At 45.0% G+C, this 15,764-nt stretch overlaps 1 protein-coding gene across 4 annotated transcripts in view; it reads left to right on the top strand.

The window, feature by feature from the left end:
• The first annotated feature begins 2,947 nt into the window (after positions 1-2,947).
• The window catches only part of ATL2 (atlastin GTPase 2), a 37,690-nt gene continuing 24,873 nt past the window's right edge, over positions 2,948-15,764 (top strand). For all 4 annotated transcript variants that reach the window (XM_036379559.1, XM_036379558.1, XM_036379560.2 and 1 more), the window contains exon 1: positions 2,948-3,022. In XM_036379559.1, coding sequence (XP_036235452.1) covers positions 2,962-3,022 — 61 coding nt within the window. In that variant the 5' untranslated portion in view covers positions 2,948-2,961. The remainder of the gene's footprint in view (positions 3,023-15,764) is intronic.

The raw sequence follows: 15,764 nt of genomic DNA, 5'->3' as shown, positions 1-15,764 counted from the left end.
AGTTAGAGGTGCCTTATTGCTGTGCACAGGGTGGTTTTCAGAAGAGCCACCTTTATCTCACAGCTGTCTGTCCTCAGCTCCTGACTGCCTGCAGCACTGCACAGTCGGGAAGGAGGAGTGGGAATCTCCTGGTCACTCGTTTGGACTCGGCAGCCTGAAGCAGATGAGGAGAGGGGTTGGTAAGTGCAGAAGCACCAATGGAGACGTCTCCAGCTCATCCCAGGACCCTCAGCCCTCCAAGGTGGGACATGGCTCTGTTTCCCAGCCCAGCAGTGGTGCTCAGCGTGCTTCAGGTAGGTGTTTAAGTTAAGGATTTGTCATCATACGGATTACTTTAAACAAGCTCAACTGCATTGCACAGGCTGGCTGATGAGGATTGAGAAACACTTTATAGAGAAATGCATAAAGGACCCAAGTCTGATTCAGCCTTTCCTGGTGTCCAGTGGGTGCCTCTGGCCTGCATGGCTCAGGAACTGGCCAGTCCCCTGCCAGGCTGTGTGATGCCTAAAGGCCAGGAGACACTGTGGTGGCTCTTCCAGCTCAGGAAGGGACAGCTCTCCAAGCAGCATGGCTGAGCAGCCTTTGTCTCACTGCATGGGTGACACTGGTGGTGTTTGTTGGCTGGCCCAAAGTGGGTTTGGGACAAGCTTGGGACAGCAGAGTTTTCAGAGCAGCATGGCCAAATCCAGTGCCTGTAGTACAAAACTGTGACTCTGGTGGCTGAAGGGACTACTGGCCCAGCCAGCACTTGTGGGTCAGGAATCCTTCTGCTCCAGCAATCCCTTCCCACCACAGACTGCCTGTGGCTTGCACAGTTGTTCCCAAGCTCCTTCCAGGCCAAATCCACAGCCAGCTTAAGCAGTTTCAGTCCTAACTCCTTTCCTAGCCTGGCTCAGAGGAATGTAGGTGGGACTGCAGTGGAGATGGGGACCTTTGCAGCCAGGAGAAGAGATGTTGATAGCAAAATCTTCAGCTCAAAAAATGTCTCCTTCCTTCCTGCAAACATAAGGGGACAGAATTAAGGCTGAGCTTTCTGACCTCCAAGTTCTTGACTTCTGCTCTCACATTACACCAGCAGCAAATCCTGTTGCATGAAGCAGAAATCTATCTGTCTGAACACGCACTATTTCAAACTCTTCTCTGTGTAAACTGTTTCAGAGTTGACCAGGAACAAGGCTGTTTACTAACAGCAGAATTAGGAAACTTCTTTAGTATTGTGGTGTTTTCCCTGTTTTTTTTAGTTTGCATATTGAGCTGCTGAAGCTTAAATTTGGCAGCTAACAGTGTCAATGTGTTTTACCTCAAGTTGTTTCCCTTTGCCTGATTGCCTGAATATCTCTGCAATTCCTCTGTGTACAGAGTGTGCTCTGCCTTCCTTCCGATGGAAAGAAAGGTTTTCCTTCACTTGGTATGAGGCTTGAAGGACAAGCAATGGTACGCTCATTTCAGCAAATAAATAGAGGATGTTAAACTGCAAAAGGCCCATGGCAATATTTTTTTTTTTTTTTACAAAAGGGTTGAATCCTGCTTCCATTTATGCTGACGTAAATCTACAATAATAAAGTTATTTTACAGAACTGCCTATTTTATTAATCCAAGTGTAATCAATAACTAGAATTGAATATATGATAATAGTTTGATCATTGTATCCTTCTGCAGTTCTCACTTGCTGTGATTGCAGCATCTTTTGGACATTTTACTTTCTTTTTCATATGTTGTAGATATTAAACTTTCTGGCACAAGGGCTGCCAGCATAAGCATAGCAGGAGGTTCATGAACCCCTGTGTTAGGAAACCCCTAATGTGCTACTTTGATAGTAAAGGAAAGCAAGGTTTGGAAAGCAGTTGTAAGCGCTTCTGTGATAGTTGGTTTTTACTTTGAAAATCTCTTTTGAGCTTTCCCTCCACCTCCATTTTGGCAGAACCAAAGTCTGTTTGCTTTTAGGATTGCTGTCACTCACAAGCTGTCTCTCCAGGACTAAATAAGTTAGCATAGCTAAAAACTGAGAAAACTGAGAAAAATGGTTTCTACAGAGAGCATTGCCAGGGTGAAGTGGGGTTTTGCAAGCCTGTTGCTCACTTCACATGATTTATTGGACATTGTGTTCTTCTAACAAGTGACAAGGTCATACTGACCAATTTGCCTGAGAAAGTTTACACAACCTTTAGCAATAGGAAACCTCACAGACTTAAAAACTTCATGCAGTAAGGGCAGCTCACTTTCACAGCTGGCCTTTTGAAAAGGATGAAGCAAGGTCAGTTCGGATGGAGAGGAGCAAGACTCTTGCAAACCCCAGACACAGCAGGAATGTTTGGTTCCTTGGAAACTTGTGTGGCTTGTTCTGATTTAGAGCAGTCCTGCGTGTTTCCAGCCCCAGTACAGCAGCGGTGCTACGGTGAGGAGTGAGGAGCTGGAGTTAGGGCTGGAAATGCAGAGCGGTCCGGTCGCTCTCCTGGCTGTCCCCAGGGCCCAGCAGGGTGAGGGCGCAGGGGGACACCAGCACACGGGTGACGCTCCGGCTGTGAGCTCTACAGGAGCGAGCTGTGGCCGAGGGAGGGAGGGACCCCTGAAAGATGCGCTGCCTGAGGAGGTGTTTGTATGGCCTGGGGGCCTCCTCGCCCTGTGCCCCGCTGGAGCCCCACTGCTCCACCTCAGCGCACGCGGGTGCCGTGAGGGAGGCACTCAGCCCGGGGGCTGGGCCGGGTAGCTGGGCCTGTGTGCACGTCTGTGTCTCTGTGTGTATGTGTCTGTCTGTCTATTTGTTTGTTTGTCTGTCTCGCTCTCTCTGTCCGCTGCCCTCCCGCCGCCCGGCCCCTCAGCGTTTCCCCCTTCCCGCTGCAGCCCCCGCTCCGGTCCCGCCCCTCCCGGCGCGAGGCCCCGCCCCGCGCGCCGCCGGCGGGCGATAAAGGTCTCGCGGCGGAGCTCTGACGTCACGGGGAGTTAATTTTAAACCCGGACAAGATGGCGGCGAGGGACGCGGCGCGGCGCGCGGGCCCGGCCCGCCACCGGCCCGCCCCGGCAGGTAACGAGGCCCGGGGGCGGCGGCGGGGCTGCGCTCGCGAGGTCGGTCCGGAGCGTGGGGCTGGGCGGCCTGGCGGCTCCGCGCGGCGCCGCGGGAAAGGCCCCCGTGTCTCCCCCCTCCTCAAAATGGCGTGGGCGGCCGCCCGCCCCCGAGGGGCGGCGGGGAAATCGCGGCAGCGGCCCCCGCGCCCGGCCCGCGGTCGCTCCCCGGCGGGGTCACCGCGCTTTCCCCGCTCCGCTGCCGGGGCCTCCCCCGCTGCGGTCGGCGGCCCGTGCCGGAGCGGGGGCGGCCCGGGGGCCACTGTCGGTGACCTTATTCCCCGCTGCGGAGCGGCCGGGCCTCACCGTGGGTGCCTCAGCCCCGGGAGCAGCGGGGGCTGCGGCCCCGGGGCCGCGGGGCGCTGGCGTTGCACAGTGCCGGGAGCAGAGCCAGGCAGCCTGGAGGGCGCCGACTTTCCCGGGGCCGCGTCCGCTCGCGGAGGGAGCAGCCCCGGGCAGCTCGGGGAAGGAGGTGACCGATCCCTGTCGGCACGTCCCCCACACGGAGCTGCTGCGCTCCGCTGTCAGCGCTGCTCCCGCCTGTAATCTATCCCCCGGTGGGGATGGGACATGGCTTTGGCTGGGTGTTCAGCCTCGGGTGTGCTGGAGTCTGCGCAGTGTGCTTCTTAAAGTATGGTTATTTCTCAGGAACGGCTTAAAATCTCAGAGCTCGTAGCAGTCTCCCTGCCGTACGCTTGGCGAGGGGGCACCTGGGACTTGTGAGGCTTGTACTGCCTCGAACGCTGAGTTTGGATCATGTGAGGTTTTTAGCACTGCACTGGAACACTGAACTATTTTAACATCTTTGTTGTGTAACTCTCACTTAATTTGGAAGCAGAAAGATTGGGCTGGGCACAATTAAACAAAACCTAGCAGATGCCATGTGCCACAATTGATTTCAATTGCTTGATTTGCAAGCCAACTTGCGATAGGGAAATCTAGCTGCACTATAAACTGGGAGATACAGAATGACAACTCACCTGGCTTGATTTACAGGGAGGAAAAGGCAGTGGTTCTGAGCATCAGGAAAAGTTTGATTGTGTTTGGGAGCATTGCAATTTGAATAATTTAAAAGAGCCCAAGAGATTGAAGTCGAGGATACAATACTGCTTTACTGCTCAAGGGCTGGTCTCTCTGTCTCCCAACACTGCTCAGTTTTCTTTGATTTCAGTTTTCTGTGTTTTTGCCACTGTGTCATTTAATTATCTCCAAGCATTAGATTATTGCATAGTTTTCTCAAGGTCATAAAAGTTCCAGCACACCTGTAATAAATGGCCTTTAATTAGCTATGTCATCATCAGCAGTGGAAACATGCACATGTCACTCTTAGTTGCATCTGAACTTTAGTCATGGAACAGCTTAGGTGATAGGGTCTGTGTGGATGGTCTGTGCCTGCCTGCAGAAGGGATTTCTGCACAGTGAAATAAAGCAGAGGGATGGGTTGGAATAGTTACAAGAGCAGCAGTGGAACAGGAGAGGCCTTTAACTCCTCCTTTACCATTACTGAGTGTTGCTTAACAGCTGTTATGTCCTAGCTTACCCTAAAATCAATAATCCTGTTACAGCACCTCCTCAAATAATAGCACTAGCACTAGCTTTTTGTTTTTTCTGCTGGAATTATTTTGAAAGCAGGGAGTGGAGTTGAGGAGGGCTGTATTCTCTCCTTTTCACGTTCACTTGCCTGCAGCTCAAAACCTAGCAGAGAAATAGTCCCAGCGCAGAAGAGTTTTACTTGAATTGTTGTTCAAGTAAAAAGCATTGTTTTTAAACATGACAGTCTGTCCTGGTTTAGGACGCTGGGCAGCTCTTGTTTGTGTTGGGTGCACAGGAATACTTGAGCCACGTCTTAAAAGAGTCCTAATACTTCTTAGATACCTTGTGTCAACTGCAGTCTCTGTGGTTTGCTTGAATATCAGTGATTAATATTTGCTTACTGGCTGTACGAATAAAGTAGCACTGACTGGAGTGAGTGCTGTGATAGATGAGGAGTTGTTTTCTCTTCCTGCCCTAATAATGGAAGGTACACTGCCTCGTGCTGGCTAGCCTGGACAGGAGCAGCTCTGCTGGGGGAGAAGGGGTTTTTCTCCAGTGTAATAGAGGAGCACTTCTCTCCTGGTGGCTGCATCGCATTGTCCCCAGCTTTGAGCTTCCCAACTTCCGAACCAGATGAAATAGGCAGATGGGAGTGCAGGTGTGAGTTCTGTGTCCTTGTTGGCTTGGTAGTGAACCATGGTGGTGTTGGTCTCCAGCACCAGCACAGGCTTCACTTCAGCACGGTAATAAAAGTACTTTTAACTTTGTGCCTGTTGTTAGCAGACTGTTGTACATCTTATCACAGTCCATGGGAGTTTCAAGGACATTCATAAAGAAAACTACCAAATTTCACTCAAATGTTACCTTACGTAAGTTAGGCTTGAATTTGCTTTTGTTCTTGTATTGTGATTATGAACAGACCCCATCCCTGGGATGATTTTTGATATTCAAGGCAGTCTTTGAATGGGAAGTTTTAAACTTTAAAATCAGGCTGAGTTGTTGCCTTGTCTTTTAATGTACTTAATTTCTTTTTCTACTGTTGCTGCATGCTGTGCCTACAGTGTGATCTGTGAGCTGCCTGAGTGCATTTTTTCAACTTCTTGCTGAAGGCTGCATTTACTTCATAAACTTACTATACTAGTTGTCAGTATTTTAGGTTTTATCTTTAACCTCAACTATCTAAAGTGAACAAGGCATAAAAAATTTTTCTAAGTTTCTGCATAGGCAGATGTGCTGATTTTGCCATTAGTCAACAACTGAAAAAGTTCAGAAATACTTATGTATGGTGGTTCTTTATACTTTACTCTTGCTGAAGTATGACTGGGTTTCTTTTTTTAAAACATTTTCAGCAACTTGATCTTCCTGAGATGTCCTGGAGGAAAGATAGAAGTAGCTTACCTTGGTTTTGGAAGGTTGTTCTTGATGTGATACAAAGAATTGTTATCTCATCCTGTAGCTGATTTTAAGGTCATGGTGCTGCGTAGGGAGTTGATTTACGTGAATACATTTCTGGGGTTGGGATTTGTGTCTGAAAGACCAGAGCAAGCAGATGAGCAGGTTTTAAAAATATGTGAAAACATGGCTCACATTGATGTCTGCAGTTTCCGTTAACTGCAAAGAAATGACTGATAAGAAATGGGTGATGTCTTTGAGGATAAGAATTACAATCAAGGCATTTTTAGGAGCAAATTAATACATAATAGGAACTTATGTTTTGAGAGCATTGGTAACTAACTTGCCTGACCTTTAGCTTCTGTTCATTTCTGAAATACTATGTTCTGTATAGTGTTCATTGTCAGGAAAACAAGACTTTGTTTGCTTGCCAAGCTTTTTGAAACACTTTGAATATCAAACTTGGAAGGACTGTTGAAGTTCCTTCCTTCAACTGCCCAAGTTGGTGTTTAACTGGAGTTCTTGCTCTGCAGCAAAGCAAGGAGCTCACTGTCTCCCATTGTGTTTGGGAGGGAGCCCACATCCCTGTTCTAGGGCCATAATTATCTCTACAGGATGTGTAAGCCTGTGAACATCCTCCTAAAGTTATCTGTTCAGTTTGTCTGGAATCTGTCGCTGAGAATTTTGGCTGCTCCACGGCAATGTTACTCCTTGAAGTAACAAGACTGCTTTATATCTCAGTGTGAGAATAGTAGATCTTTGAAGCTATATAAGTATCTTCTTCAATTAACTAAACAGGAAAAAAAGAGAAAAACTATGCTAATTTAATTATGGTTTGTAGCTGGCTTCTCTTTAAGGTTGGAAAAACTTAGAGTAGAATGTTTGCCACCAAAGATGGCACTACTGAGCATCCAAGGCAGTCCAGAGGAACTTACAGGAGTAAATGCAGGTAAGATGGATGGTGGGATTCCTGTTTGATGCCCACTTGATGAACTTACGAGGAGGACTAATAGGAAATCAAGTATAGGGTGAAAGAGAAGTCCATTTGAGCCTTTGCAGAAATGATGAATGAAAATACAGCTTATTTGAAGAGTGGCCCTGCTCTTGTCTATAATGGAGTAATAGGTGAAAGGACTGGTAAAAGTCTTTGTAAAAGACTGCGTAGTGTCTTTTGGGGCAGGATTTTTTGTTCATAGCTTGGTTACTGGCCTCTCTTTACCCTTTGTATGGGGAAAATACTGATATGCTTTACTAGGATGAGAGATGTCTCATGTAGTTTGTTGTTTTGTTTTTTTTTTTTCTAAATGTATTTTCAGCTTTATTTTCAGTGCAGATGATGAGTAAATGATGATTGCATTTCCAGCCCTATATATTGGTGATTTTTGCATGGCAAGGTGGGATTTGCTACTGCAGGTCATTGCAGATTTCTTATAAAGGACTGGAATAGAAGCCACAATGTTGAAGACTTGAACTGCTAAGATGTTGCACAGATTGCAGACATGGAATGTAGAATGCAATTCCCACTGAACTGATATTTGAGAGTAGAACCTAATTTGCTCTTACGCAGTTGTTGTTCCAGTGACATCAGAATCAGGTTCCAGTCTGTAGTTCATGTCAAATTATAATGCATTTATTTTTCCACCGTCACCTCAGAGATAAGCATGTTGAATTTACAAATTCTTATTGGTCTCAGTAAAATATTTGGAATGTCTTTCTGAGCAATGTATTGGATAATACCTCCAGGATAACAAGGTGCCTTTTTTTTCACTTGGATTGAAAGTTACAGAAACTTGTTGGAGAACATGTGTCAACCGCTTGTACTGGTGTGTTAGGACTGCTTTCCCTGTGTTGTGCATACTTTGAAAAGTTGTTCTCACCTCTTATCTCCTCCAGCAGGGTGGTACTGCTGAGTGGAAGACTAAGTGCTGTTATTTTAGCTGTTTCTTTAAACCCAATCCTGTGCTAATACTGCCTGCCAACTTGCTGTCTTGTTCCCCTCCTCAACCTCTTCTGTGTGAAAGAAAGGATCTTCTGGCTTTTTCTTGTAGGTGTTCATTTGCCTTGGTCCGTGTGGTGGGATCTACTGGGGGAGCTGTAAACTTCTGGGAAATAAAAGGTTCAATCTGTCAATCCTTTACCTAATATGGGAATCATCACAGCCCTGATTTCAGGGGAGGAACAGCCACTTGAAGTATGTGAACTCCTAGGCATGGAGACAGAAGCTTGGCCTCCTTTAATGTATTGCTTAGACATAAAATAATAGTGAAAATAACTGCTGTAGAAAATGAGGTTAAGGCTCTTGATGTAATCAAATCACTTTCTTAAAGCAAGAAGTCATCTTGCTTTTAAGAGAATTAAGTTTCTTAAATACTTTGTAATCTTGAACTAAGGAACTATGTTTAAGATTTTAAACATTGCCTTGAAGCTGCCCTCAAAGCAGTTAACACTTATCTTTCAGGGAGCAAAGTCTTAAGCTTGTCATTAGGATAGGAAGGGAGAGCAGTTCAAAATTCTTAAAAGGAAATCTTTTGAACTGCTGGTATGTCAGACTTGTTGCTAATAAATTGTTTGGAAAAGTGCAGTAAGTAATGATTTTGAGGGTTAGGACGTAGAACTGGAGTATTTTCTAAAGCTAATAGTACTATGGAAATAGCTGCTGAAGATCTACATGTTATGTGTTGAGATTTAAAAGGCAAAAACCCTTTCAAAATAAAATACTTCTGGTATAAACATTCAGAAATGTGACTTCTGTTTTTAAACTTAATTTTTTTCAATGGAAAAATGAACACGCTGTGAACATTTGGATAGCAAATGTGGTTAAGTGCTTGTAAAACCTTCAGATGCTATGACAAATCTTGCTTGTTTGAGAAGACCCTTGAAATGCAATTTGGTGCTTTTGAAGAGGTTGGAAGTTGGCTTGTGAAAATACTGAATATTATTCTTAGAGTCTTTCTCTAAGTACTTTGAGTGGCAGACGTATCACTGTGTCATTAATCAAATATCAAACTGAGTTGTTCTTTAGTCTAATCTTTTGTTGATTTATTTCTTGGTGCATTAGGACTAGATTAAGCTTTAGTGAGCTTTGAAGAGGAGCACACTGCTATCTTTCTCTGTTTCAGTTCATCTTATAATCCTAGCCTTTTCTCCCCAGAGCTTACTCTGTCTATTTTAAGGAAAGATTTCATGGATCCACCAAATTAGGACAGTAAGTATGATCTACAGAGACTACACTGTTGGTTGGAGGGTTGTGCTAAAATGTACACACTTTTTAGAGTTGTATTTGCCTCTTTCTTCTTCACCTAAGTGGAAGATGTATATTAAACCATTGTGGTCTCAACATAGGGTAGTCCTGCAGGAAAGCAGTTTGATTGTCCAGATGTATTTAGACAAGTTGAGACCTTGATGTGAAGAGAAGTAGTAAGCAGCCCCCTCTGTTTGTTCTTGTTGGGATGATAAGTGTGGCTTGCCTTACACCTGAGGTTGCTGACTTCTTTCACTTCTGTACCTCTAGGCTTGCCTGGCCAGCAGCCATCAATGTACACATGACAATGGCATTTCCTGTCTCAGGAAAATGTGTTTAAAAATTAAAAATGCTCTTGTTGAGACTTGTTTTGTAGCAGTGGCTGATGTTTCTGTGGTGACGAGAGTTGTGAATGATGTTAACAATTGTTAGGTGACTGGGTGAGCCTTGAGCCCTTTGAACATAGAAAGGTGCTTGTATGGAGCTGAGCTGCTGAAGTGTGTGTTATAATGTCCTTGGGACAACTTCACGAGTGATATTGAAATCAGTGTTTTTCTCATCTCCTCTGTAGTAGGCCCAGCTCTCAGCAGGTGCAGTGCATTCCCTAGGTGTGTTCAAGAGAATATTCCTCCTGTGCAGGAAGGACTGTGCCAAGCTCGAGGTCTTCCTAGCAGACATACGTCCTGGCCTGTAACACTGACAAACTGAAACCTGTGGCAGCCTCTATTTGTAAGGGAAGGAAACCTTGTTCTTAAGTGAAGGTTAACAAATGTGTTGGCTACCCCAGCCTAAATCTGGACTTTATTCAGATAGAGACAAGTCTTTGGCAACACACAGTCAGATCCAGTTACAGCCCAGTTGTCTACCCATCTTTGCAGTGTTATCACGTATCACCAAGTCAGTTCTTACATGAATATGCTTCTTAACTGTACTTGTGAGTTTTGGGAGTCTGGAGAAATTTTCCAGCTGAATTGGGTTGTAGTTACAGAGCTGAACTTTTCTTTTGGCACCGGTGCCCAGTGAAGCAGTCTGTGCCTCCCCCTCAGCGGTGCTGTGTGGCTGTTTCAGAGGCTGTGGGGTGCAGAGCACATCTCTTGGTGTCCAGGATAAGCTGGTGCTGGACCTGGGACAGCAGTGCCAGCACGGAGGGCACCAGCCCATGGCTGTTCAACAGTGCAGCTGAAGTGTGCCCTGCAAAGGAGATTGTGTGCCTCTGCTGTTTGTTTGTCTTCAGTTCTAGTGCTGGTTGGATTTCTGTTTGAGGTGATACAGTCTGTAGGAAACTGCTTGTATTGGGTTGCTTTTTCTGCTGGTTTGGCTTCGGTAGCTGACTCGACTCTAAGCAGCGGTGGATGTGTGGCAGAATTAGCAGGAAAGACAGTGTGGTGCTGCATGGTGCTGGGAATGGGAAAGAGTGGGAGAGCCCCTGTGAGTGGGTGGTTAAGACTCAGCTGTGCTATTGAAACAGGCTTGAAGAGGCAGCGGGGAGAGGGGAGGAGGCAGCTACTGGCACTGTCCTGTTGGCAGAATTAATGTACCTTGAGCTGTTGCCTTAACAAGGGATTTGTGTGTAGCAGCAGCAGCAATGATGCCTGGCAGAGACTCAGGAGTTGTGGCAGTACGTGTGGGGCTTTGAAGTGTATGGACTCAGGTACTGTATCAGTTATTATGGGTTAATTGCAGGAAAGGCATATGGCAAGCCAAGGCCTGTTTCTCTACATGCTTAGTAGCAGGGACCCTGATAAAAACTATTTTTGTTATAGCTGTGTGAGAAAAATCTCTTCTTCCTGTGGAGATAAAGTGAAGACATACAAAATGTGATTTAAATTTTTTTTTTGTTTCAATTCTGTTTAACTGTGCCTTGTATGGAACATTTTTCCTGTTTTGATTCCCATTGTTGATCTGGGTGTTGTGTTTCATGTTGTGTTTCTCCTGTTATGCTTCCCTTTCGTCTGATGGGTGCCAGTGGCCCTACCAAGTTAAGAACAGTTAAGAAGGGAGAAGAAGAAGCTGAAATACTTCATGGAGTTGTCTGCAGCTAGTTACTGTATCAGTTTTGCAAACTGTGTGATCTAGAGAAGACAGTTTTTTAAAGAAACCTACGCTCTCTGTACAGTCCTTTGTTCTTTGAAATGAAATGTAGGATTCTGGGGTTCAGTGCTAGAAGAACTGACTGGAAGGCTCTGTTAGCTGCAGGAACTGAGAGATGGGAAGCTGAGTGTGAACTGAGGTTGGGCTGAAAGAGCACCTTTAGTTGGAAGCTGCATTGAATTGTTAAGGTTAGAAAATATCTCTAAGATCAGAGTCCAGCTGTTATCCTGGTGCTGCTGTGTTCACCACTAACAGCATGTCCCCAAGTGCCACATCCACTTGTTCTTTGAACTCTTCCAGGTATGGTGATTCCACCACTTTCTGGGCCAGCCTGTTCCAGTGCCTGACTATCCTTCCCATGAAGAAATGTTTCCCAATATCCAACCTAAACCTTCCTTGGCACCATTTGAGCCCATTTCTTCTCATCTTGTCGCTTGTTACCTGGGAGAAGAGACCACCTCCCACCTCACTACAGCCTCCTTTAAGGGAATTGTAAAGATTGCTGAGGTCACTCCAAGCCTCCTTTTCTCCAGGCTAAACTCCCTCAGCTGCTCCTGATCAGAGTTGTGCTCTGACCCTCCCCCAGCACCTCTGGGTCTTTCTTGCAGTGAGGAGCTCAAAGCTGAACCCAGTACTTGAGGTGTGGCCTCACCAGTGCTGAGTACAGGACATTGATCACCGCCCTCGTCCTGCTGGCCACACTGCTGCTGCCATTCAGCTTGCTAAAAGCAAAAATGAAAGGTTTGAGCCTCTTTGGTTTCCTGTGTTTCCCTACACTGGTGTTTGTGAGTGACAACTTGTTTATGCTGGAGATGAGTAGGACACCTGACCCTCTGGCATACCTTGAGTACAGCGAAAGGAAGCACTCGCTGCTTTCTGCTGAGCTCCTCTGTGGCTGTGGTGCAGATGCACCTCGGTCACTAAACCACCTCTGACTGGCAACTGAGAGACCAAACATGGGGTAATTGCAGTTGGTGTCTCTCACTTCATTCTTTTCTCCCTGTTCTAGCTCAAAATACCAATTTAGGTTAGCTGCTCGTTGTTTAAATTACTGGCTGCTGACATGAGGGTACATACAAGGTACATAGAACAGAAGTTATGGCCTAAACCAATTAGAAAATACTGACTCCTTGAGTGAGCAACAACCTTGAATAAAATCACTCCGAAATACAAGCAGAAGTCTGCCTGGTTTAAATGTGTGTGGCCTGCAAGGATCCAGTTAGCTTTCAGTGTTCATGAGGAGCTGTCACTTGCCATTTCCAGAGTTCATGGTGAACTAGGGCACTGTCAGATCTGGAGTACTCTCATTCTCATCCTCAAGAGCCTGCCTGATGGGTAAGAAAGGGGAGAAAAAGTGAGCAAGAGGCCTTTTAATGCTTTAATCTGCCCTTAGTGTTTTAGTACAGCTTTCTTTGAGGGGGCTGGAAAAGTACTGGTGAATCTTACTGTGGGTAGAGATCCTGTTCGGTCCTTCAGTGAGTGTGCTATTAATAGCTGTGATTTTTGGGCAGAGGGGAAGAAGGATGAGAAGCATGCTTTGCCACTGTCCTTACCCTGCATGATTTTTCTTGTAGCTATGGTGAAACATCTTTCTTACCAAGTTCATGATGTACTTTCTAAAATGCAGTCATTTTATATATTTTTTTAAACTTAATGGGTTTGTACTGCTTCTGTCTAAGCCTCTGCTTATTGGCATTCTCTTACTTGTATTGGTTGAGAAGAGCTGAATTTGAGGGTTGACTTTTTTTGCTACACACTTTCGTTACATGAAGTTTCCTTCTTGCTTTTTTGTCCCCCTAAAGGGAGAACACAAAATGCCAGCTTATCAGTACTTTGTGTAGGGGAGAGCTGTCTGCTCCTGCATGCGGACCATCGAGCAGAGGAGCAATTTAAGGCACTTAGGAGTAGACAAGCCTATTGTTTGATTAGTTGTGGTGCTTCAGAGGTATCTAGGTCATCAGAATATCATCTTTTTCCTCTTTCCTGACAGAATTGTAGCTTCAGGTGCTTTTTGCTTCAGCTCACAGTTATGTAACAGTTCTAGATCTGTCCCTTTAACATCCCATTGCCCTGAAGGAACACAGGGAGTTAAATGTGTCTTTCTCCCTGTACCCTGCCCCCTACTCCTCTATTGGTCTTATTGGATGTCCAAACAAGTCTTTGGAACTTAGCTCACCAGTCCTATTTATAGCTGAAATATTCGAAACATTTAATTATTTCTGGCCTTAAAACTAGCTACTTGGCACTATTTACTAGTCAGCAATAGGAAAGCAGCGATGCATTAAGGTCTGTGGCAGCCCCATAGTTTTGTGTGAGTTTATTGCATGGAGTAGCACTGCTGGAAAAAGGGGAGGACAATTTTGTGGCTTAAATCTAGAGTTTTGTTTTGTTTTGGTTTTTTTTTTTTCCCAGAAGATGTGTCCAAATAAGGTTTGAAGGTTAACATATTTTCTTTCTGTGCTCTGGAACTCACTTCACACATGCCTACACTTTCCTTCATTCACTACATCAAAATAAGAAATGTTTAAGCACTTTGTCTCCCTTCTCTCCAAGGAAAATTTCCTACGTGGAGCACTGAGAGAATGTCTTACTTTGAAATACAGTGCAGCAGTTTCCTCATGATAAATTATTTTAAGCTTTTGATTCAAGCCATGAACTCCCTCAGCATGTGGAGGTTGAACAAAATTTCAAGCAGGACAGCTTGAGCTTAGTGTAGCTCACTTCAGCTTGCTTTTCACCGTTCAGGTGATGGTGGGGGAGCCTGTCAAGCATCTGTATTGAAATGTGAACAGGAGATTTGAACTGCTGTTGTAGTGAGGCAAATGTGTGGTGCTGTAGAGCACCAGGAAAAAGAGTTCAGAGATGCTCAAAGCTGAAGGGTCTAGGGGTGCTGGAAGTCTTGATTTGAAGTTGACTTCTAGCAAAGTGCAGGTTTCTGTGCAAGCAAGATATTAAGACTACCAGCTAGAAGATTTATGGCTTTATACTCTTTAAATTCCTTGTGATAGAGCAAATGGAAGTACTGATGAGGGACAGCTACACTGATGAAAGTGGCTTAAAACTAAAAAGCAAATGGGATTTAAAATATTTTAATCTTCTGCTGCATTTGTGGGCAATTGTGTTCAACTCACTGTCCACAGAAGCAATTACTAATTGTGATTCAGTGCTTGTTGATCAAAAATCTTTACTATATCTAAAACCAAATGAGTTTAGCAATTAGTATGTGCTTTTTTTCTTTTTTTTTTCTTTTTTAAATGAAAGGATGTGGATAATATGTTCAAAGAGTTCAAGCTGTATTTAGGTTGAAACTTAAAGGTAACTGTTTGTATTTTCTGTCAACTAAAGTGCTTAAAGGGAAGAACTTGCATTTAAAGCAGGCTGTCTCTTATTTTCATTGTGTGCAGGTGTCTGAGTGTTTTCACGCTCGTGTTCTTACACTGCAGGACAAGTAGGTCAGCTGCTGGCTGTGTACTTAGGGGAAGCAGGAATTGGCTTTTCATTTTACCTCGTGGTTTAAGAAATGGGTTATTTAGTGGGTTTGTTCAGTTGAAATACTGTCTGCATTAACAAGAAGCTACTGTTCTCAAAATCTGGCTTAGTATTTCAACAAATGGTGCTTGTTCTGGGTACTTAGCTGGTGAGAATAAATAGCAGTCCTGCTGTAGTTGTTACTGAGTGAAATGAGGAGTTTATAGGGAAACTGAGTGGTAGTATCTTCTCTTGGCTATATTTGCTCCCATTCAAATCTGTCTACTTCTGTGTCTTGCTGCACAGTGTTGCTTCTCTTGTGTTTCCCAGCCTGTTTGACCTGGGTTAGGAAGTGATCGTGTCAGTCAGAGCCATACATTAGCCCACAGGTTCTAATGGAATAATTCAGGTTGGAAGAAGCCAGAATGACATAGGGACTGATAGGTGAACAGCCACAGTAATAGGTGTGAATGGATGGCAGAGTTCAAGGGCAAGTCCAGTTGATGATCTTTTTGCATCAGCTCCAGACAGAGCAGCAGATCTGACCTTAGTCTGCAGTCTGCTAGGTCAGTACTACAGAAACTTCAAAGGTCAGGTTAACATCCTGAAAAAAGAAAAATATAGCTGTGACTTCCTGGGCCTGCACCACTGTGCTACAAGTTCTAGTGCCATATGGTTTGACAGATGAGGACTCTTATGTATGTACTAAAAGCCTGAGGTTCAGATCTTCTGTGCACATGGGAGTTTCCAACAGCATATGATCAACCCCATGAGTGAGTGAATCGATCAGTCTTTAATCCTGTGGTGGGAGGCAGCATTGCCTCTCTGTTGTGTGTGCAGAACATGGAACATTCCTCTAAAACAACCACTCCCTGTGTGAATGTACTGGGTTGCTAACTCCATTACTGGGGAGAAACTGGGCTTAGCAAAGTGTTAAAATGTACTATAAAAAACAAGCAAAACCCCCAAACCAACAAAA

This window comes from Molothrus ater, chromosome 3, assembly GCF_012460135.2.
Source record: "Molothrus ater isolate BHLD 08-10-18 breed brown headed cowbird chromosome 3, BPBGC_Mater_1.1, whole genome shotgun sequence".
NCBI lineage: Eukaryota > Metazoa > Chordata > Aves > Passeriformes > Icteridae > Molothrus > Molothrus ater.
The sequence above is the reverse complement of the archived record's forward strand: the minus strand, read 5'-3'. Positions and strand labels throughout refer to the sequence as shown.